This window comes from Zalophus californianus, chromosome 16 (assembly GCF_009762305.2).
Source record: "Zalophus californianus isolate mZalCal1 chromosome 16, mZalCal1.pri.v2, whole genome shotgun sequence".
Classification (NCBI taxonomy): domain Eukaryota; kingdom Metazoa; phylum Chordata; class Mammalia; order Carnivora; family Otariidae; genus Zalophus; species Zalophus californianus.
In genome coordinates, this window is record NC_045610.1 from 36177737 (window position 1) to 36201043 (window position 23307).

A 23307-nucleotide genomic window follows, 5' to 3' on the forward strand; every position below is an offset into this window, starting at 1 on the left:
ACTTCTCAGACTTCATAAGTTAAAATCCCATTATAACAAACATTATAAAAAACAATTCTGTATAATAAAGCTATTTCCATGGTTCATATCAATGCTTTGTTGTTGTTTTTTGTGGTTTTTGTTGTTTAAAGGAGAGTAACCAGCTCTCTTCTGTGTCAAGTACTTTTTCTGGTCCCTGTCCATGTAACGGTTCATCCCTGAGCCAGGGCCCCAGCACTAGCCGTCTGCCTTGGGGGCAGGGAGGAGGGAGAGGAGCAGTGGACCCATCTCGAAATAGCAAGGCCCCCCTTTGTTGGCATTTTATCTCGAACCTCCCACCCTCCTGTACGTCTTTGTTTTCAAACAACACCACACAAAAACCCAACAGAGGACAGTACGCGTGTTTATCTGAATGTGAGTGTGTATGAGTGTGTGTCTTGAGTGTGAGTGAGCATGTAGGTGCCGCGTGTGAGCACGTGTGTGAAAAAGTGCACGTGAAGGAAAGCAAATGACAAAGCAGGTGGGACAAATGTTTGCCCAAAGGCAAATCTGGGTCAAGGTTATATGTCCTGCTCTTGTTCTCGTATCTGGACATTTGAAATTACTTCCAAATAAAAAGTTTAAAAAATGAGTACATGCTAGACTAATTTGACGGAACCAGGAATTCTTGAGAGTGGAAGTTCTCTCCTCTTCCTCTTACAACATCTCTTATTCTCCCCGTTTAACAGACAGCAAAACTGAAGCCCAGAGAAGTCAAGTGACCTGAGTTCACATAGCACACTGGGGCTGAGGCAGGATTTGGGCCCAGGGACTGACCATTGTGGTAGGCCGCCCCTCAGGAGCCTAGACTGCGGCTTGCCCTGACTCCCTGAGCTGGACCAGGGGGGCATCAGATGCCAGGAACGATCGGGGGACCTGCTGGGGTGTGCCTGCGCCTCGTGCAGGCCCCGCACTGACCCAGCAGGGGTCAGCCGGCGTGCAGCAGTCTGCCGAAGCACGCCAAGCACACTCAGGATGTCCAGGTACCTTCTCGGGACAGCTGCTTCCCTATTCTAAGGAACACTTTTACTCTGCTCTTCACTCAACTCTCTACATTTCTTAAAGAGCATGAGATCAGAAGCCTCTTGTGCCAGAGCCACGGAGTAATTCTAGTTCGAGTTTTTATGTCAGAGATGGACAGGCAAAAAGCAGTCAGGTTCGGCGTAGAGAGCAAGGCTAGAGGGTGGGCCCAGGCCAGACAGCTTTCTCGGCTGTGCACCAGTCTGCTTGTGGAGGGACAGGAGCCCAAGGGAGGACGTTCTTGTGGTTCCGTGTGACACGTCTTACCAAGTGGACGAGAGTTACAACTGTGTACACGGAGGGAGGACTCGTCAGTCGGGGAAAACTGCTAAGCACAGGGCCCGGGGAGGGATCTGATCATCCTGCTCAGCTGGTTGAGGGAGAGCTTCAGACACTGCTGTTTGTTTCCTGGCCCCTTTGCTCTAACACCAAACCACACGTCCTACATCTCTCTGTGCTCCTGGAAGGCACTTGAATCGTTCCTGACAGTTTCACTTACTGGTATTTCCCCCCAGCTTCCAGAATTAGGGTTGAGTAAATGAGTCTTACTCTGCTTCTTAACAGAACAGTTTTTGAAAATCTTTCATTTTAGCATGTGTCCTTTATCTGCAGTGCCTCCCGGGCAGCCACCCTAGAGCCATGAGATTGTGGTTAAGTTGGCTTCAAAGGGTTTTTTTTTCCCATGGGCTCCAGCCAGTTATGTGAAAAGAGACCTGTGAGCACTTACTATATTATTACCCCAGCTTATATATACTTAGATTGCTTGTCTTTAGGCAGTTATCATGTTATATAGGCTATTGCCACAATTCTCTGGTTCTTCCTGGCTCTGTCCTACCCCAACAGAAGTGCCGGGTGGATGACATCCAGGGGCAGAACAAGGTGCAGGAGGATGAGGAAAGGCTGCCCCCCTGATTCCTGGTGGGTCGTGTGCAGCGTGGAGGTGTGCAAATGGCCAAAGCAGTCTACTTAGACGGCATGGCAGCAGCGGCATTCTGCTACTTAGACGTATAGATAGGATGTCATGGTAATGAACCTCCCACTCTGTTTCCCTGGATCAAATTCTCCTTTGTTTCAGGAGGCTAAGCCTTTTCTTTGTCTGACTTGTAAAAGAAGAGACTAGTACTGTTAAGCCCTTGATTTAAGAGCAGACACAAAGCCCTTCGTGTACTTTGCGGAGGGGGTATAACTTACCCTCCAGTGATGTGTGTTGTCCTGTCCACCTCTACCTCCGGAAGGACATGGAGAGAGGTGACCTGACAAGTGTCCTTCTGCACTGAAGTCCTCAGTGGTCTCGGGCATACACTGATGATAGGAAAAACCTTCCCAATGTCATACCTTTCAAGGCTGTTTCTGGAGGGGCCATCTGATTTTGCTTTTCAGAAGAGGTTTATCCTGGAGGCACTGCATCACCTTTGAATCTCGGAACAACTGGCAAGACCAGGGGCTACAGCAAAGGGGCTGCCCTGGAAGGTTGCCCGGCACGCTTTGAGGTTTTTCCACTGCTAGGACGACGGCCTGGGAATTTGCCTGGGATTTGAGGTCAGGCTGGCTCAGGTCCAGGATGTCAGAGGCCAGGTAGGGAACCACTAGGTGGGATGTAGCGGACTCTTGGGTGTCTCCCCTTTGCAGCCGGGGACACAGTAGAACTTGCAGAAGGAGATGGAGGTAACCAGAGAAGGCTTTCTGCAAGTGGGACAGCATGGTCCACACAGCTTGGCAAAGCGGTCACGCCTGGGCAGAGTGACCCTAATAGGATTTTAGACCCTGAAGGCAAAGCAGATCCTGTGACCATAACTTCCTGGTCCTGAATAATTGAGCAATTGCTACTTATGAGCCCCCCTCCCCACCCCTCAGCCCCAAGCAAAATGAACCTGAGTCAGTGTTAAGAGCGGATGACCTGACAGGTTCCAACTTAGTGAGGTGTAGCCGGTGAGCAGACCTGCCCTCTGAGCTCTCATGTCTGCTTGCCCAGTCATGTGATCAGCCATTCTGCCTGTGGCTAGCCACAGGTAAATTGAGCGCTGTTTATACCCTCCTGCTTGGTCTGGGAGCCCATGGCACAGCTGTCTGATCAGCCTAGGTAAGGCAAATCTCCTTTTCAATTTGTGCCTACACCACCTTCCCACTGAACTTATTTTGCCCTAGATATTAGCATGGGCCCTGAGCTTTCCATTTAGCTGAATCGGTCAGTGGCCGTCTCTTATTTACCCTTCAATAAGAGTTGGGGAATTCTAGAACTAGAGGAGGCTCAGACTCCTCTGCGGCACTTCCCTGTCTTCCGGGGGCCGGGGGCAGTGGGGCGGGGGAACTAATGAGACATTGGGGGACGTGTCATTCTCTCTCCCCAGAGCTGTTCAGGGGCAGACTCTACAAGTCTTCCTCACCTGATTGTGATCAGCAAGGTCTTCCTTTTATCTAGCTAGACTCTCTCCTATTCTAACTAAAGTCTGTTTCCTTCCCTTCATTTTTGCATCCACACAGAAGACTGATAGATTCTACGTCCTTTCACCGTTCCCTGGGACCTACCTACCTTCCTGTCAGCCATGTTTACCCATCTTCTGTGAGATCTCACTGGTTTCTGCATTCCTGTGGCAGAGCAATAATGGCCAATGAACGCCCAGTGCTAACTTTCCTGGGCATAGCCAAGGTTCTGTCCAGTTCCAGCTGTGTTTCTGGACCTGTAGGAGCCCTTTCATTCTGCCCACAGTCTTGGTCTTGCTCCCGGGATGACGTGACCTTTCTTAATTTAACATCACCTCCTTCATTTGGTATCTTTATTCTACCTTGTCCTGATTTACATCTTTCAATTCCTTGCCTCAGTTTAAGCTTCATTCACTGTTTCGTTTCTTCCTGCCCACCTTCCTTTTCCCCAAATTAGAAGTCCAGAGCAGTGACCCAATTGAATTTGGCTACAACCCTGCCAAGATTGAAACGCTAAAGGGTTTAGATCCTTGCTGAGTAGTGAATTGAATTTCCGTCTTCCCAAATTAAGCCAGTGCTTTTTTTTTTCTCTCACAACTTTATTTTGGAAGAATTTCAAACCTACAGAAAAGTTATAAGCACAATGCATACCCATTTATCTTTCACATAGACTCATCGATAACTTTTTGCCTACAGCTGTCAAATTTCTCTTCTCTCCTTCTGGGTGTTACATATGTGTGTGTCTAGACTTATATGTGCATCTGTATGTGTGTTTTGTTTATTTGTTTTGAACTGTTTGAAAATAAATGACAAATATCATGACACTTTTTGCCCTTAACCACAATGGTATCTCCTGAGAATAAGACCATTCTTCTACATAATCACAATATCATTATTACCCTGAAGAAATTATCTATAATCCCATATCATCTAGTATCCAGTCCCTTTTCAAATTTCCCCTCTGATTGCTCTTTTTTTTTTTTAAGATTTTTATTTTTTTTAAAGCAATCTCAACACCCAATATGGGGCTGGGGCTTACAACTCTGAGATCAGGAGTCACATGCTCTACTGACTGAGACAGCCAGGTGCCCCTTGTTTTTGTCTTTGAGCCAGAATCCAGTAAAGACTCTCGTTTGGTTATATCTTCTTATTTATTTATTTTTTTAAAAGATTTTATTTACTTATTTGAGAGAGCGAGAGAGCACAAGCAGGGGGAGTGGCAGCGGGAGAGGCAGAAGCAGACTCCCCACTGAGCAGGGAGCCCGATGCGGGGCTCAATCCCAGGACCCTGAGATCATGACCTGAACCGAAGGCAGACGCTTAACCAGCTCAGCCACCCAGGTGCCCCAGTTACGTCTTTTTAAAAAGTTTATCTAGAATTCCCCTTCCACTCGTGTTTTTGGTTTTTAATGACTTTGCAAATCAGCATGGACCAGTTCTGCCTTCTAGCTGTCCCACATTCTGGATTTTTCTGGGTGTTTTTTCATGGTGACATTTAACTTGCTCCTCTATCCCCTGTATTTCCTGCAAGTGGAAAGTTAGGTCTGGGGCCTGATTTGATTCTGGTAAAACATTTCTAGCAAGAACATTTCGTGGGTGAAGCTGTGTATTTTATATCACTTTAGGAGGTATATTAGGTCAGAGTGTCCTTTACAAGTAAAGGCTAAACTTGATCACTTGAGGTGGTGACCACCAGACTTCCCACTGTAAAACTACATTATTCTTTTAATAAGTGGTTTATGGGGTGATACTTTGGCATTATTTAAAAATTCTGTTCCCTACAATGTTTCTTCCAGTGGTTTGGCACCCACTGATGACTCTTCCTAAGAGATTACTTTGGGGTTGCATAAGGCTAGTTCTGAATTAGCATTTATGGACATGAGAAGTTCAAAAGAGGAATAAAAATTTTTTTCTTTTGGGTTTGGAATCATAGGTTGGGGGGAAGGCAACAAAACAGGGTCAATCAAATTCTGTCAAAGACTAGGTATGTTGTGTGACTTGGTATTGGTAATTGAGTAATAGTTGCTTACACATATATTGCTTCTAGCAGTTTGCTTCAGGTCAGGGGAAGGCAGGCTGGATGGAGCTAAAAATAAGTCCTAGTTGGTTCACAAAGCAGAAATTATTTTGACTATTTGGGAGTTAGCTGTAATTCTGTTCTCATTTCCTTTTCTTCCTTTCACACAGTTTCCACTCTCCTCACTAAAAAAGGAATCTCATTTTTTAATTGTTTTCTTCTCCCCCTTGACCCATCCAAGATGCCCAGTGGGTAAAACAGTGTTCCCTGAGACCCAGGAATGAGCACCCTGATTCCTAGCAAGGGAAAGGACTAGAACTCTTCCAACCCGTGAACTAGTTCCTGAACCAAAGCAGCCAGGTGGTCATGATGATTGAGTCTGACAGTGGAACACAGGGGTGGGAATTCTATTCTCACAAGTCTTCTGGGGAACAAAGATCTGCATCTCCGTTTGCTCTGTGGCCCTGGAGAAATCAGTTCACCTCTTTACTTGAGGGTGCATCACAGGCCCCCACCTGTGACCCCTTGGAAGCTCTGCATCCTCTTCCATGGATGAGTTCACGCGAGTATAGGGTGCACACCTTCAGAGCAGGAATCAGCGAGTTTCAATCACACATGTCCTCTCACGGGGTTTATTGTAGATGAACCTCCTTGATCTCTGGTTCTTCCTCCCCCTCACTTATCTTACAAGACTACCTGAGAGCTGACTGGATGTTGTGATTTCTTCTTGACTTGATAGGAATCAGACTGTTGGGAGAAGTGGAGATACTGAAGGGTTTATGCCTGTCCTCTGAGTTTATAGGCCACCCAGAGATTCGTCGCTCCCAAATAACCATGGGTGGGTTTTTTTATGTTTTGTTTTGTTTTTTTTTTTTTTTAAGACGGAGAGGGCTAGGCTATGTGCTATTTATGCTATTCTTGCAGAGGCCAAGTGGCTCCCAAAGGAAAGCATGCTCCAATCACTAACTGCTAGTATTTTGTTTTGTTTTAAGGATGTTGAAATCCTACAGAACTCTTCAGAGAATTCAGATAAAAGGTGAAAAGTTCACACCACTTCCTTTTCTTCTAACTGCAGCTTCTTGAGAATTGAACAACCGTCTAAATAACTGTTGTCTACTCTTTATACACACACACGTCTGCGCACACACACTTGGGATAACCCTTTTCCCTCGCTGATGCAAAGAGCATATTCTTTATTGTTTTCTGCACAGTGACCTCTCTAGATGGGTTTCTTCTGGCCCTTCTCTCCGGCTTCCCATAGATGTGGTCTGCGTGCTGGGAAGTCAGACACAGGGCCAGAAATGCTTTCACGTGAGATGCACACTTAACCGTGGAATTAGCAATTAATTGAGAGGCTGGCTGAGTAGTTTTACATGCGTATACAACTATCATCACTCTTGTCTCTTTAGATAAGCCTCCTTGGTCCGGGAAATGTAACGTTCCTCTTCTTTCCTTCTTTCTTTTTAACTCTAGTTTCTGTAGCTTTTTCTCCCTGTTGTGGCTGAAGTGAGCTCTCTGCTTGGTGTTGAGTTTAAAGCCCCAGGTGTAATTTTCCTAGCTGGGATGGATGGGGTCTCCTTGGGCTTTCCAAGGAGGGCTTCTGACTCTTGTATGGTCACATTGGGGATTTCAGTTTGACCACAACTTCCCTCCCAAACCCACACGTCCCTGAGTTAAGCAGCTCAGTGGCACTGGACCACAGGTTGCTCAGAAGACCGCCTACAGTGTTTAATCCCGACACAGAGACTGAAATGGAAAAAGAATCCCTATCAAGCTGCTGGAAGGAACTTCCCCTCCTTACTGCCATTCTGTTATTGGGGAAATGTTTAGAAATTCTGATTCCCTGGTTTACTTGGCTTCTCTCCAGATTAACATATCCCCCTCCCGCCTGGCCCCCAGCAGAAGTGCTGCATCATAGCTGGGGGTGGGGGGGGGAGCGGGACAGGGCAGGGCCTGCTCCCTTGATGGCCAGCCTTGTGCCCGGCCGCAGCTTCCTAGACTGCCCCGCCCCTGCCTGCTCCTCTTTCTGAAGGAAGATCAGTGACGGAAACAAGCAGATTGCAGAAAAACAATGTATCATAGGATCTCATTTTATTAAAGAGATGTGCATACATGCGTGCATGGGGAGAGATCAGGAAGGATGTGGACAGGAGGCGATCTCTGGGCCGGGGACATGCAGTTTTAACTTCTCAGTTTTTGCTCATGTGCATTTTCTTATTTCCTCCAGTATAGTTACAGCTGCTGGTACTGGGAGCTCTATTTAAGAGGAGAGGCAGGGGACTAGTGCTAATAACGCTTCAAAGCCCAACAACGTGAGAAAGTGACTGACTCGTAGCTCACTTGTTAGACTAGCCAGTTGTTGAGTTTGGGCCACACGTATGATCTCATCGGCTGTCTTTCTGCCTTCTGCAGTCCTTCTTGGGTATTTTGGGATCACTGGGCCTCGTGTTAATGGAGGGTGGGGGAGAGTAGCCTTGTCTCATTTCCCAGGCTTCTACATTGCTTCAAAGGTGGTAACGTGAGTGACGTCCGCCCCCCCCCCACCCCCCAGATGCCCAGCTGGGACCCTTTGGCCAGCGGCTGCTTTCTCCTTGTAAGCTGCCAAACTTCCACCGCACACTCTATCTCTGGCCAAGCTGAGAAAGGCAGCCCCGAAAGCCGCACTTCCTGCATCATCTGCTGCCTTCCCCTGACCCCCGTCCTGCGCTTCTTCTGACTGTTGTCATCCTCCTCTGGGTTCCTGGGGTGAGGGTTTGCCGCGGTGGTCAGGCCTGAACCGGGGAGAGGAGGGAGCCGCAGAGACGGTTTGGTGGGCCTTCCGAAGTGGCATTAGCTGGGGGGACCCCCGGGAGTTGTGTCTGGTAGCCTGGCCCCTAGGGATTACCGTGGCCTTGCACACTTCACCCCCGTCAGCAGCTTCGGGTGCTCCTCCTGTGTCACCAGTGCTTATAGGTTGGCTCGGCCTGGGCGCTCAGAATCTGCTCATCAGAGGAATCAGTCGGTCCATGGTGGTGCGCCAGGCCCCTCTTGGCCGCTCTCGGTCCAGTGTTTTGTCTGCTCTTTGCTTTCTGCTCTTGGAACTCCTCCCCCAACGCACAGACACCCGACCGCCGGCCCTCTGCCCTCAGAGCTCCTGTCCCCACAGCCATACAAATGCAGCAGTTGGGAAACAGAACCGAGTGGCTCTGGAAGATAGCACCTAAGGCTTCTTATCTCCGGTGTGTGCTGTTTTGTTTTGTTTTTTCCATTTGCTGTTGCCCAAGAACCCAAGCATCCGCCACTACTCAGCTGCATGGTGAAATGGCCTGGCCCCGTGCCAGGGTACTTCGCCAGGTGGTTGGGCTGTGGAGGCTGCTGCATGCGATGGGCCGATAATACCCCACAGCGCTGTAAACAGGACACTCCACCCTCCTGCAGGCACCCAGCCGGTGCCCCGGCAGCCTGCTGCTTTGTCACGGCCCGTCATGATCTGGGCGTCCCTTCTCAGATAGGGGAGCTGATTGTCCTCTTGCCCTCCCCCTGTTTCCCAAATCTGAGAGGGGTACTTTCCAGAAATGAAACCAGTTCAGCTTCCAACCACAAGCAACCGTTGTGACTTCTCAACGCTTCTTCGTTGACCATAATCACACAATGGCAGGGCGGAACCCAATCCCCAGATCTTTCCGGGATATCCATGAGGGAGAAGCCCAGGAGGTCCCATTTCAACTACACTTGCTTGTGAGATTTCTTCGGGGACGTTCCCAGCTGAGCTAGGGCCCCCTGGGCAGCACAGGCACATGTAAGCCGCCTCTCCACCGTTTCCTCAAGGCAGCGTCCGTGCTGGGTTAGGCTGTCACCGGTCAAAGCTTTGACGCTAAAGAAGTACACCTTCCCAAAGGACAGTGTGGCTGGAACTCTTTCTGTGCGTCTTTTCTGGGCTGAATCCTTTTCTAGGCTCCTTTACCCCACCTTTTTTTTTTTTTTTTTAAGATTTTATTTATTTATTTGACAGAGAGAGAGATAGCGAGAGAGGGAACACAAGCAGGGGGAGTGGGAGAGGGAGAAGCCGGCTTCCCGCTGAGCAGGGAGCCGGATGTGGGGCTCCATCCCAGGACCCTGGGATCATGACCTGAGCGGAAGGCAGACGCTTAACGACTGAGCCACCCAGGCGCCCCCTTTACCCCACCTTCTATCCTAAAGAATTGTGGAGGAGGGATGGTTTAAGTGACATGAAGTGGTTCAACCTAATCTGCTTAGTGAAGACTTAAAAGCAGTTTTGCATCTCCCCTTCTTTTCTTAAAGGCATCAGTTGGAAGTAACTGTAGGCTGGGATTGAGCTTCCGCTTGCCAAATGGGAGGGCAGGTCCAGGGAGGTTGGGTGTTGTTGGCTGCAGTCCCATCAGGAGGAAGGTAGAGCCTTGGTAAGAAGTGGGTCCCTCACATCTGAGCGTCTTGTGGATATTCGGGGGCCACACTGCTCCAGCCTGTTGCCCCTTGGAGGATGCATATTCGGGGGCCACACTGCTCCAGCCTGATGCCCCTCGCTGTTTGATTCTAGCTTGCACTTGGGGGGAACTTGACACATCGGGTTAGCCCTTCATCGGTTTTGGCGCCCATGTTAGCAGGTGCTCACCAAACCACTTAGGGCGAGGTTTCTGAAATAAGTGCTAAGTTTTCATTTCCTATCAAAATCTAGTTTTTCAAAAAGTACCCTCATTTTCTGGGCATGAAGGAAACCTGGCATTTTAATTCTCTTCAGAGGTGTCAGGACATGCCAAGAATTGGGGGCTGGGGAGGGGAAGTGGGGACTTGCTGAGGTCTCTGAGACAGAAGGTGGTTCTGTCACCTTGTGACTGGTAGGAGCTGTATCAGCGGGAGGATGTGGTCACCCTAGAAATAAGGCTGAGGCCCGGCTGCCTCCTTGAGGGAAAAGAAACTGAGGCAAGGCCTCCAGCTTGACTTGGATGCAGTGAGATCCTTGCAGGTCTGGCAGAGAGGAGGGCATCAGGGGCCACTGGTCCTGGATTGGGGTGCTCAGTTTCTCTCCATTCCTATTTCCTGCTCCCGTCTTGTTTTCTTCCTTTTTTAAAAATTTAATTAATTTATTTTTATTGTGTTACTTTTTTTGTATATGGAAGAGCAAGTCAGGACCCATGACGCCCTCAGAGTCTTTGTGAATCGCTTTGGTCAAAGGTAGCCAGAAAGCATGTAGAGTTGACCAAAGTGGGTGGTTGGATTCTCACCGCGAATTCCAGGATTCTGGGTCCTCCTTCACCCTAGGAGTACTGGGAGTACGGTCCCACCTCTGATGACTGCCCTTGAGATTGGATTCCTACTGTAGCTCATGAGTGGGGTGGGATATGAGGGGTAATGTGAACTGATACCAAATGGGTGTGGTTTAAATTGTCCCTGGGAGATAGTAGAATCCCAAGGTTTCAAAGACTTCAAAACTCAACCAACCCGAAAAACAGAAAGTCAGTACAGACACCTGGGCAATGCCTGCCATCAAAAGACTCCCTTCCCCGAAAAGGAGCTAAAAAGACAGTCCTTCCTGCAGGTGTCTAGGCAGGTGTCCCCTGCAACCTCAGAGAGTGTTCCTGATGTGGAAGGGCCAAGGCCAGGAGCCCGCGTGGGGTGACTGAAGAGGAAGGAGGCTTGGGTTTAGGCGTAGGACCACCTCGGACCTCGTGGGCAACTGAGTCCAGTCAGAGACTGGCCCTCTCTGGGCCTCGGTTCCCTTACAAGCCCCCCAAGCTCCTTTTGGGGCTGATGGGAGAGTGAAGACCCATATGAAAGGACTGTGCAGATGGGGTGAACCTTAAAAGTTCTATATAAATACTGGAGAGCTCTCGTGGTCTCAGTAAGAGAAAAATCTCCAGGAGGCTTTTGCTGCAGTTTCTGCGGAGGGCTGGGCCTGGCTGTTCCCAGAGATCCCTCCTCCTCGCTGCTGAAGCAGCTGTCAGGACCACCGTGTTCTGGCCTTTATGCCAGCCTCTTGCTCATTGGCTTCCCACCTGCCTCTCTGCCGCTCTGTCATGTGTTCCCATAAACTTGCTTTCTGGGGCTGCCGCCCGCCTCCTCCCTAGGCTCTCCCAGACGGTTTCAGAGGCCCACAGGGCAGCAGTGTTGTGTCTGACCTGCCTGCCAGCATGCGTCAAAACCTCCCCAAAATATCTGGATTGCCACCTCTTGATCTTAAACCCAGGACAGGAGAAAGAGTGGTTGACATGCTAGTGTGGGAGGTGAAGTTGGAGCTTGAACCCAGCGTGCCTATCACTGACTTTACTGGGTGACAAGGCACAGGAAGGAGAAGAGAGAGGCCAGGCCTTCCTGAGCCAGAGAAAGGTAGAGACAGGCAGCCCTAGGGGCTTTACTCGTGGGGGGCGGGTTGAGCATGGATGTGCAAGGCAGACAAACTTCGAATCCATGATCTAATTAGAGCAGGTGTTCCCTTGTAGTAACGGTTTTTTGATTTTATATGAATACTTAAGCATCTGCCAAACACCAGCCCTATGTTCTCGGCGCTGTGTGGGGTACAAAGATAAATTAGAGACAGTCCTTGGCCGCACGTTGTTTATTATCTAGGAGTTAAAATACCCATAATCCAAGAGAGAGGATTCTAAGTACTAGAAGAGTACAAAGAGCTGGGGAAAATCAGAAAATCCTTCCAGGGAATCCAGACGGCTTTGTGGGTGTACAGGCAGTTAGGCTGGCCCCAATGCATGGGGCAGATTTCAACTCTGGGCCCCTGTGCAAAACCTCAGAGGAGGGAAGGCACAGGATATGGGTGGGAAATGGTTCATAGTACAGCTTGTCCAGGACATAGAGACGTTGAAGAGGAGTGAAATGTACAGGAAAGGTAAGTGGGACCAGAACATGAGGCCTTTGGCTACTGTCTTCGAAAACGAGCCTTTGAAGAGTTTTAACAGAAATGTTAAGGTCTTTTAAAAGGATATCTTGTAGGTCAATATATATTATTTGGAAGAGTGTTTATGGTATAAGGTGAAAGCATATTGCAGAACAATTTGTGTGGTATGGTCCCATTTTTTATTTTAAAACCTACACAGAGCAGTCAGGCTGACAAGGATCTCTCTCTCATAGTATTGCAGTGATTATCTCTGGATATTGAGATTTGAGGTTTTTCTTTTTGTTTAGGTATTTCCTGACTTTTCTGCAATTCACGCTTACTACTTTTGCGATGTGTCATTTTCTTTTGTTTTAAATGAACACATATGCTAGCTGAGGGAGAGGACTCAGAAATATGCCAGGAATTGGATAAAAACAGACTGAAAGTTATCCCTGCAGTAACATTTGTGATATCTAGATTGTGAGCAGGGAGACCCCTCAAGCGGACAACTGTATACCAACCTAGTGGGATATTATGTAGTCATTGGAAATGACAAATATGTAGATTGTTGATACCTGGAAATGGGTATATGAAATGGGTAGAACAAAGCAGAACATAATGTATATTTCACATTGATTACTACTGTGTCAAAATGTGTGTAAATACATAAACGAATTTGGAGAATATACAGTGTTACTAGTATCTCCTTTTCTATCATGGTAAATGCTTAACATAAATTTTACCATTTAACCATTTTAAGTTCATAATTCAGTGGCATTAAGTACATTCACGATACTGTGCAACCATCCCCACCATCCATTTCTAGAACATTGTCATCATGCCAAGCAGAAACTCTGTGCCCATAAATAATAACTCCCCATTCCCTTCACCCCCTAAGTCCCTGGTAACCTCTATTCTGCTTTCTGTCCCTATGAGTTTGCCTCACAGAAGTGGAATCATACAATATTTGTCCTTTTATGTCTGTTTTATTTCACTTAGTATAATGTTTTGAAGTTTCGTTGTATTGTAGAATGTATCAGAATTTCATCCCCCTTTGAGACTAATGATCCATCGCATGTATACGCCACATTTGGTTTATCCATTCATCTGTTGATGGACATTTGGTGCTTCTGCCTTTCGGTTGTTGTGAATAGCGCTGCCATGAACAGGAGTGCGCAAGACCCTGCTTTCAGTTCTTTTGTATATTTACCTAGAAGCGCAATGGCTGGATTGTATGGTAATTTTATGTTTGATTTTTTTTTGAGGAACTGCCAACCTGTTGGTGTCTTTTTAATATAAAGCTCTTCAAGTTTATTTATACCTACGATCCCCAGTTCCTTTTGCTGTGCTAGAGGCACACATGAATCATCAAGGGATTACTACAGATGTGAAAATGTTTTGCTCTGTTTAAAGGAAAGAGGTTTTACAGATCTTAAGATAGTAGAATGTTTTGAATGTGGCCGTGGAAAGCAGGGTCAACCCAGATAGATGATTGAAACTTACAGATGATTCCAGAACGCTTACATTTTATCAACAGTCTCAATTTTTACCTTCTCCTGAAAAGCTTTAACCAAGGTAAAAATTAAATAGTTGGATTTATAATTGCTTTATTTTTGTCCCATTTAGCCAGAAGAGGGGAGACAGAGGAGGGAACCAAAAGACTGATTTTCCTGAGCTGGATTCCTCCATCCCGGAGGGTTGAAAGGAGTTCTGTTGTTCTCTTTGTCTCAGTCACCTAGGTTCCCTGAGCTAACCAGTCATGAAGGAAGTATGAAGAGTCCTTCAGTTAATTGGGTTGAATTTGTGCAGTGCTTAGGAGCCCTGCAGTGGGTGCTGGAGAGAGGCAGAGCAAGGGTTGAAAGATTGGTTTGGGGCCTCTTAGAGTTCCCTCGTTAATGATGGGAAACAGTCCTGCTCTCGGGAGCTCAATCCGAGACTTAGGAGTTCAGGGCTCATAGTCCACTAGGAACAGGAAAAAGATAGAAGACATTTACAAAATAACCCCTTGTCTAAAGTAAAATGGTATAAATTGTTTCCAGTGATAAAGGCCAGCTGGTTAAGTCGGAAAAGCTCTGGTCAGACTGTATTGGCTTTTATGGGCCGCTTCAAAGAATCTTTTAGGAGGGAGGTGGGTACAAGTGAAGACGTGGCCATCAGGTGAGGATTTCCTAGGAGACAGGAGGTTGGTTAGCTCGCCTCCTTCCTCCATGCTGATGCCAAGGTATGCGGGCTGTGCTCTCTTCCAGCCAGCGTCCCATGCTCCGTGGCCCCAGAAAAGTCAGTGTGTAGGCCTCAGCCACCCCAGGTCCGGCGTACATTCTCCCTGGACACCATCCTCAGCTCCTACCTTCTGGGCCAGTGGCCACGAGATGCCGATGGGGCCTTCACCTGCTGTACCAATGACAAAGCCACCCAGGTAATGACGTGCTCTCCTAAGGGGATAAGGATGGGGGGTGGGGGCTGGCTGAGGAGACCTTTGGTCTACTTAACAACTCTCAGTCACTGAAATGATCTGGCCTGGGTTTTGGCTGTATATCTTCACCATATGGCTTTTCCGCATCTGATATTTACCAGCTTGGTTTTCTCTGTAAACTTAGGCGAAAACGAGTTTGCATTCCACCTGGCTGGTGGAAGAGAGAAGTCAATCTGGGTTTTCTAGTCTGGCTTTGAGTCTTCGTGTGTGGGTAAGCAAGAGTTGACTTTGGAATCTCTTCTAGGTTTTCAAAAATGAGATTTACCTTTCTAAAATTAAGCAAGCCAACATTCAACAGAGTTTGTATTCCCCAGACAACTGGGAGAGAGGCCCAAAAAGTGTGTTGAGCCTGGGTAGATCCCGCTGGAGCAATAAGAGTGGAAAGCTCTCAGATAATGAAGACTCAAGCCCTAGCCAGCAGCCCATGGGAGTCCACTGGGCCCGTTCGAGTCCTTTGGAGCCCAGGTCCTCTCTGTCAGTATTTTTCTTCCTGGCAGTCTTTTCAATAAGAATCCTAAACTTGGAAGGAATCTCTGCAGATCATCCACCCAAACTCCGGGCTTCCCGGAGTTTTGAATAAGATAGTGTTCACCGGAGCAAGGAGTCGTCTCCTATGTAAAATTTTCTCTCTCTCTTTTTTAGATTTATTTATTTATTTGAGAGGGAGAGGGAGAGAGTGTGCCTGCAGGGGTGGGGAAGGGCAGAGGGAGAGAGAGAATGCCAAGGAGACTCCCAGCTGAGCACGGAGCCCAACTCGGGGCTTGATCTCACGACCCTGAGATCACGACCTGAGCCAAAATCAAGAGTCAGACACTCAACTGGCTGAGCCACCCAGGCGCCCCCATACGAAGATATATCTTAATCTGATTCAGGACTTCAGCATTCTTAGCAGTTGTTCAGAGTCCAGTCTTTTCTCTTTTGATACCGTTTAAACCCATGCGTGTCTGACTTCAGAACACATGAGTTGTACTCAGGAAAGAGGAAACAGGGTGGGAAGAACAGGGGCTCAGAAGTGGCCCTGAATCCTGGGGGGTCCTGGGCAAGTCGGCTCTTCCTTTGCAAGCCGGGAGCGTGTGCCCGCTCTTCTTGCTTTGCAGGTGGGGTGACAGCCAAGCGTGAAAGTGTTCCGTGCACTCACGTCCCCTACCTCCTCTTTTGTGCATGTCCCGTTGGTCCCTTTCTTTTATTTATTTTTTTTAGTGAGATCCATTTTCAAATGTTGCTAGTGAACATCTGAATGCCCAGTACTGTTCTCGGCATGTTGGAATGAAGGATAAGGAAATGAGAACAAGATTTGGCCTCTGTGAGTCTGGATGCCAGTTCCATGAAGGCCAGTGAACAGACAGCCAAGGGATGAGATGGGGCCAAATGTTTGGCATGGTTTAGAGGACAGGAATTCTCATGGGAATGCCCCACCTTGAACCAACAAGAATTTGCTGCAGCTGAGATCAGTGGCCCTCTTTAGATCTACAAACAGAAAGTGAAGGGAGAACAGACTCCAGTGGTGGATGGCGGGGGCCTGCTTCCTTGGAGCCCCAGGCACTGCTGTTCCCTGCATCCTTGGGAAAGGCTGAGTAAGATGGCTTCTGCTTTGCCCTCATAGGCCTGGAGTACACACCCCCTTCTCTTTGGAGAGGAGTGTTTAATCCAAATAATGTATCTAGTCAAGTAGGGCTTCCCGGAGGACAGGACCCGAGGCTGCTTCTGGTGTGCAAGCTCGTGAGTGCATCCCCCTTTGTAAGGTGCGGGCTTCCCACCTCTCCCCATCTCTGCCACTTCCGGCCACCAACCTTCTAGGAAGCCTCTACCCCACTCCTTGGAGAGTGTTCTCTTTGTCAACTCAAGGGAAGGTTGGCCTCAGATGTTCCCTGGCGGGATTTAGAGGCCTGGGCTCTAGGCTATGTGTTTTTGCTTGGGCTCCAGCTGCAGGCCAGATCTTTTATATAACAAGTCTGGGCTTCTTGCCACGGCAAGACAGAGGTCAGCGATGCGCCTCCGTGGGTCTGGCAAGGCCAAGCTGTGCAGCTTTCCTCTTTTCCCGGGATGGGCTCCAGCCCTCGAGGAACTCTTAGCAACCTGTCAATATTGTGGCTGGAGTCAAGAGGTAGGAGAATTCTGATCAACGTAGGCATCCAAACCAAAATATGCGCTCTGCCCATCTTTCAGTCCTGGTCTTCTGGGAATTTTCTGCTTCTAGATTTTGGGCTCTAGTCAAATTCCTGTTCAAGCCCCCCCCGGGCCTGACACAAACTACCTCCTTCAACACTGGCATTACACCAGGAAGACCTGAGGCTCTGCTGACCTCTCTCTAAGTGATTGGTGTTCCTTCTCTCCAGAGCACGGGCATATCCCCAGAACGGGCTATATACAAGGGGCATGGACAAGGTTAGAGGGAAGGTGGGGAGGCAGGATTTACCAAAGTCCTTGAAAGCTTTTATGTTGTTAAAAAAATAGATTGAGGCCAGCACCTTTCCCTCATTTCTCTGAGCCCTACCCCTGCTTCCTGCCCCTTCTCTTCCAGACACACCAGTGTAGCACTTCTACTGTGTCTGGCAGGCAGGCCCTCACTTCTGCCCTCCTGTTTGCCTTCCCACCCCCCACCCCAGAGCCAGCAGCTCGAGTGTGGTGTTTGGAGCCCATGTCAGCCCCGGCGTTCCTGGGGACATGCCTTGTAGTGAGGGCAGCACCATAGTTGGGCTGAACCTCCTAGAGGAAACAAGAACCCTGCCCGTTCCAAGCAAGTTTCTGACCTGGGCCGCAGACACAGAGCACCTGCCATTTAGATAGCCAAGCGTGCTGCATTCTCGAGTCTTCCTTGCAAGATGGCTACCAAGTTATTTGGGGCAGGGGAGGAAGAGAGGTGGCTGAGTCTTATGTGGGGAATTCGGTGTCCTGTGAAATTCTGCATGTTCTCAGCCAGGAGGAGCAATGGGAGAGAGCTGCCCAGGTCTCCCACTGAGAAGCTTGGTGAGCCCAAGGAAGAGATTGGGTGCAGCGGGAGTGGGGCACAGAGTGGCCAGCCAGGGAGGACTAGCAAGGCTCCTGGATGGAGTCCCCATCATCGGGAGGAGGTTCTTTGTGTCTTGGAGGACTTTGTCAGGATTCTGCAAGCCAATCTGAATACGTTTTCCCCTCTCTGGACCGCCCTGTCCCCAGGTCAGCTGGTAAACCCACGCTGGCCACCAAGTGCTCTGGGCTGGCCCTGCTAGTGGCGGGCCAGGGCGGGGTACCGTCTCCATCTCCCGTCTTGCTGTGCAAAGCCCTCGTGTCTCTGTGCACTCTTCTGTAGGGAGGAAGTGGTCTCACCACAGCTGGAATGACTGTTTGAGCACAGTTGCCCTGCTGGTCTCATCCTGCAGACAGACAGGACCCTGGGTTCCCACTCTGCCCGGCCCCCTGTGCTGCTCATCCCAGCCCTGCTTCCTCCACACTCTCCAGGGGAGGTGCGGAAGCCTCTAGCATGGACTTTCTTCTTTAGGCTTGATTTATCCGATGGAGGAAAAAATAGCTGAAGTCCTTGACAAATCTCCAAGAGTGTCTCGTAGACCAGAGGCAGAGGCGGCCTTCCTTGTTGAGGAAGATTTCCCTTTGTGACTTTTCCCTACTGTGTGTTCTTTCCTTTCGTTACTCTTTTTCCCAAGCCAGTGCCTCGGCGTTTAGTGATGACACATGATCAAGTCTGCCCATCACAGGCTTGCTTTCTGGGTGTGGGGGCCTGGGCATGGCGCCTGTTTTCCAAACTGGCAAGCAGGACCAGTTGGTCAGCATATGGTTTGACAGCAGCACAGAATATTTGAAAATGGGTCCATGATGGAAAATCTGAGGGTTACATAGTCACTGGAGGGCCAGGGACGGTGGCCTTGGCCACCTCCAGCTGGAGTTCCTGGCGCGGGCCAGCGGACCACCCTTGGAGAGCCTTTTCCTGCCTGTGTTTCGCCAGAGTCCCCCAGGGGCTGATTCCCTGCCGAATGTCATGTTCCACACGTAGTTACCGAGCATCTGTACCAGGCCAGGCACCACACTGTTCTTGGTCCCCGCATAGGTATATGGGGCTGTGTTCCCAGGGCCTAACTGGTTCCACCAAGGTCCCTGGAGACAGCAGGGCTGGGACCCTTGCCTGGGAGTCCAGGTAGAAACTGAGTTGGGTTGGGGTCAGAGAAACAGGTTCTAGTTTGGAGGGTTTTTGGCTCCATACCACCCCTGCCTTCTTGTTCTTTCGGGCTCTTCTTTGGAAAGCTGTCCTCCACCCCCACACGCAGTTGTCCTTCCACATGTGGCCCTGGGAGCTCAGAAGCCCAGGCAAGGCTTCCTGGGTTTGACCCACATCCAGTTTTGCATAATTCGAGCATCATCTGCACAGGTGGCTGATGTCACTCATGGCTAGTACATGGTCCTGCTTCTCTCTCAGCTGCTCCCCTTGGGCCAAGGTGTTAAAATAAATCTGTTCCAGCGCATGAATCCCCTTGATGAATACAATGTTTTGATCTGCTGACCAAAGCTCGAGCTCCACTCCGCTTCCAAAGGATCATATAGAGCGACTCCTTCCATTGCCGTCCTGCTGCATGGCTTGACCCTTGTTGTGCCATAAAGGGGCACTCTTTGAAGGGGAGCCTTCCTTAGCTGTGACCTTTCTGTGCCCCAGGGAGACCTTGGCTCAGACCTCTGTGGTGAGACCCAGAGGCTAAGCGGCCCGTCTACCCAGATGCACTGGAACTAGGGAACAGGGCACGGTCCCCACTCTTGACATGCCCCATTGAGTCGGAGGGGCCAAAGCCCACACCCGTGCATGAGCCTGCCTTACAGATGCTCAAAGCCAGCATGGACACGGCTTCACACACAGGATGACCTACTGTGTTAGGTGCCCGGGGCTGTTGTGACAAATGACCTCAAACTTCATGGCTTAAAACAACAAAACCTTATTCTCTCACAGGTCTGGAGGCCAGAAGTCAAATTCTGTTTCACTGGGCCAAGATCAAGGTGTTGGCAGGGCTGCACGCTCTCTGGAGACTCGCTGAGAGATCCATTCCTTGCATCTTCCAGCTTCTGTGGCTGCCAGCGTTCCTTGGCTTGTGGCCACATCACTCCAGTGTCTGCCTTTGTGGTCACATCCCCTTATCTTTCTCCGTGTGTGTCTGATTGCCCTCTGTCTCTCTTATAAGGACACTTGTAATGGCCCAATTTGTCTGGACAACCCAGGATAATCTTCCCATCTCAAGATGCATAACTTAATCACATCTGCAAAAACTTTACCATATAAGGTAACACTTATAGGTTCCAGGGATCGGGACCTGGTATCTTTGTAGGGCCATTTTTCAGGCTCTCACACCTACTGACCTCCTCACCTACTGCTTTGCCTCTTGCTCACTCTGCTCCAGCCACACTGGCCTCCTTATCATTCTCAAACAAACCAGGCTCGCTCCTGCCTCGGGGCCTTTGCGCTTGCTCTTCCCTCTGTCTGGATCACTGTTACCTCAGATACCCACATGGCTCACTCCCACATCCCCTTCACGTTTTCATTCAGATGTTACTCTTTCATTGAGGATGTCCCTGACATTTAAAATCATGTTCCCCTGCCCAGCATTCCTATCTCCTTTTGTTGCTGTGTTTTTCTCTTAGTACTTATCACTGTTTCAACTATGTCCCCAACTAGAACATAAACTCAAGGGGAACAAGGATTTTTGTTGTTTTGTGCATTGCTGTGTTGCCAGCCCCGGAACGGTACCTGACACACAGTGCGTATTCAGTAACTCTACGCTGAGCGTGTGGATGATGGATACTCGGAGCCCATTTGTACAGAGGAGACGTGGGGCCAAGGAGCAGGCAGCAACCTACCTCTAACAGAGGTAGACAAGTTAGAAGGGCTCCCTGCGGGCAAGGCTAGGAAGAGTTGGTAGGGCAGGCCCTCTGAGATGGAGAGGCCAGGCTTGGGGTCCAGGGTAAGGGGAGAAAGGAGGCAGAGCTAGGTTTGCCTGGATGCGATGAGGGCCCGGTACAGAGGGCCCGTGGGATGGAAGGTAGGATGGCGACATCTGTGACCAGGGGCTGGCCGAGTGCTGAGGCAGAACAATGGCCTTAGTAGCATGGTTTATACTGAGGCAGCAGCGGTGGCTGGAAGATGTGGCTGAGCAGAGAGGTGAGGCAAGATGGACCGAGAGACATGATCCCAGTTTGGCGTGAATTTTCTTTGTTGTTGTTGTTTTTTTAATTTTTTATTGTTATGTTAATCACCATACATTACATCATTAGTTTTTGATGTAGTGTTCCATGATTCATTGTTCATGCATAACACCCAGTGCTCTACGCAGAATGTGCCCTCTTTAATACCCATCACCAGGCTAACCCATCCCCCACCCCCCTCCCCTCTAGAACCCTCAGTTTGTTTTTCAGAGTCCCATCGTCTCTCATAGTTCCTCTCCCCCTCCGACTTACTCCCCTTCATTCTTCCCCTCCTGCTATGTTCTTCTTCTTTTTTTTTCTTAACATATATTGCATTATTTGTTTCAGAAGTACAGATCTGTGATTCAACAGTCTTGCACAATTCACAGCGCTCACCATAGCACATACCCTCCCCAGTGTCTATCACCCAGCCACCCCATCCCTCCCACCCCCCACCACTCCAGTAACACTCAGTTTCTTTCCTGAGATTAAGAATTCCTCATATCAGTGAGGTCATGTGATACATGTCTTTCTCTGATTGACTTATTTCACTCAGCACAACACCCTCCAGTTCTATCCACGTCGTTGCAAATGGCAAGATCTCATTCCTTTTGATGGCAGCATAATATTCCATTGTGTATATATACCACATCTTCTTTATCCATTCGTCTGTCGATGGGCATCTTGGCTCTTTCCACAGTTTGGCTATGGTGGACATTGCTGCTATAAACATTGGGGTGCACGTACCCCTTCGGATCCCTACATTTGTATCTTTGTGGTAAATACCCAGTAGTGCAGTTGCTGGATCGTATGGTAGCTCTATTTTCAACTGTTTCAGGAACCTCCATACTGTTTTCCAGAGTGGTTGCACCAGCTTACATTCCCACCAACAGTGAAGGAGGGTTCCCCTTTCTCTTGGCGTGAATTTTCACATCTTTTCTAGCCTCCGCTGCCAGCCCACGTTTCTCCTTCCACCCTCTCACACATCTCAGAAGGAAGGAGGCAGTTGAAGAGTCTGCAAGAGATGTTAACAGAGCAGCCGACAGCCTGGATGGGGCTGTTGTGAGTGCGGTACCTTCCTGGTGGAAGGGAAATGGGCATCACCAGCTTAGCCTTCACCATCCCTCCCCTGTGGCCTCAGCCACCTTCCAGGGACAGCAGGCTTGCATGAAGCTCCACTTGGGTGAGCAGAGCTAATGATCTGGAGGGTTGGCTTTGAGGCCCTGGGACTGGAGGCGCGTTTGTGTGTGTGCTGGGCTGAGGGGGCTCTGGGAGAGGGGGCCCTCCTCCTCACTTCGCAGTATGTGCCGCAGCTGTCGTCAGGCTCTGGCTGCCGGCACCCCAGTGTGGGGAGACGCAGGCATTTGGAAGTCGACCAGCCAGCCGCTTGGTTGCCGTACGCTGTCACAGGCAGCTTTACCTTGAGGGCTTGGGCTGCGGCCTGGAGGATGCGCTGCCTGCCCTCTTCCTGAAGGACAGGGGTATGGAGACTGGAGCCCTGGCCCGTCTTCTTTGAGGCGCTGTCAGGGAAGGAGGGTGGGGCAGCCGTCTCACCCTGGCTGTGTCGCACGGCCCGGGAAAGGTCCTTGGTCAGCAGCTGGGAGAAGGAAGAGCCAGGGAGACTCGGTCCCCTGTGGCCCCTCCATACAGCGCTCACACAGGGTAATCTGCCCCCCCCACTCTTCTTCACAGCTGTTGGGTGGTGAGTGGTTGGGGTTCTTCTTCCCCCCCTCTTATCCCCCCCCTTTTCTGTTTGCAACAGCCTCTCGGGGGAGGTCAGCAGATCTGTTGGAGGAGATGGTTCCCAGGCCCTCATGGTTTGGCAGCTCATGTAGAGAAGTCAGAGCTGGTTCCCCTGGAGCATTCCTCCTTGGGCCCCTCCCTTGGAATGGAAGTAGGGGGTGTTGGTGGTGGGAAGTGATCTAGTCATCCTCTGCCTCATGCTTAAGCCAACAGCTTCCTCCCTCAGGTTGGGGCCCAGGAAGTGGGTCTGCAACTCCCCCTGCCTCAATCTTGGGCCCTTGGCCTTCTATGCAGCTGGGGAGTGGGGAGGAGGCGGGGGCATATGGCCGACTGAGAGGTCTGTTTTCACAAAGGGCAGCACAGGGCCCTGGAGAAGGAGCTGTGATAAAGCCAGGAAGGGTCAGGGTCAGGGCTGAGTTCAGAATTCTGGCTTCCTCCTTCCTGAGAATGTCCCCTCCCATGTCTGTTCAGGAGGACTTCAAGTCTGTGTGCAAGGAAAAATCATGAAACCAGCTCGAGACACTGTGCTACACGGAAGTCTCCTGCTTTGGTCGAAGATGGAGGACGGGGGACCTCTACTGACATTTTTCCTGTTTTACCAAATAATAATGATTGCTTAATGGAGTCCTGTCT

The 23307-nt window shown here is 49.6% G+C and overlaps 1 protein-coding gene across 2 annotated transcripts in view; it reads left to right on the forward strand.

The window, feature by feature from the left end:
* The window catches only part of FAM117A (family with sequence similarity 117 member A), a 43348-nt gene that overhangs the window by 10045 nt on the left and 9996 nt on the right, over positions 1 to 23307 (forward strand). The window contains exons 1-2 of one of the 2 annotated variants that reach the window (XM_027567527.1): positions 13771 to 13877; positions 14549 to 14718. In XM_027567527.1, coding sequence (XP_027423328.1) covers positions 13808 to 13877; positions 14549 to 14718 — 240 coding nt within the window. In that variant the 5' untranslated portion in view covers positions 13771 to 13807. Of the gene's footprint in view, positions 1 to 13770; positions 13878 to 14548; positions 14719 to 23307 lie in introns of those variants that run through there. The other variant, XM_027567526.1, reaches the window with a different exon arrangement.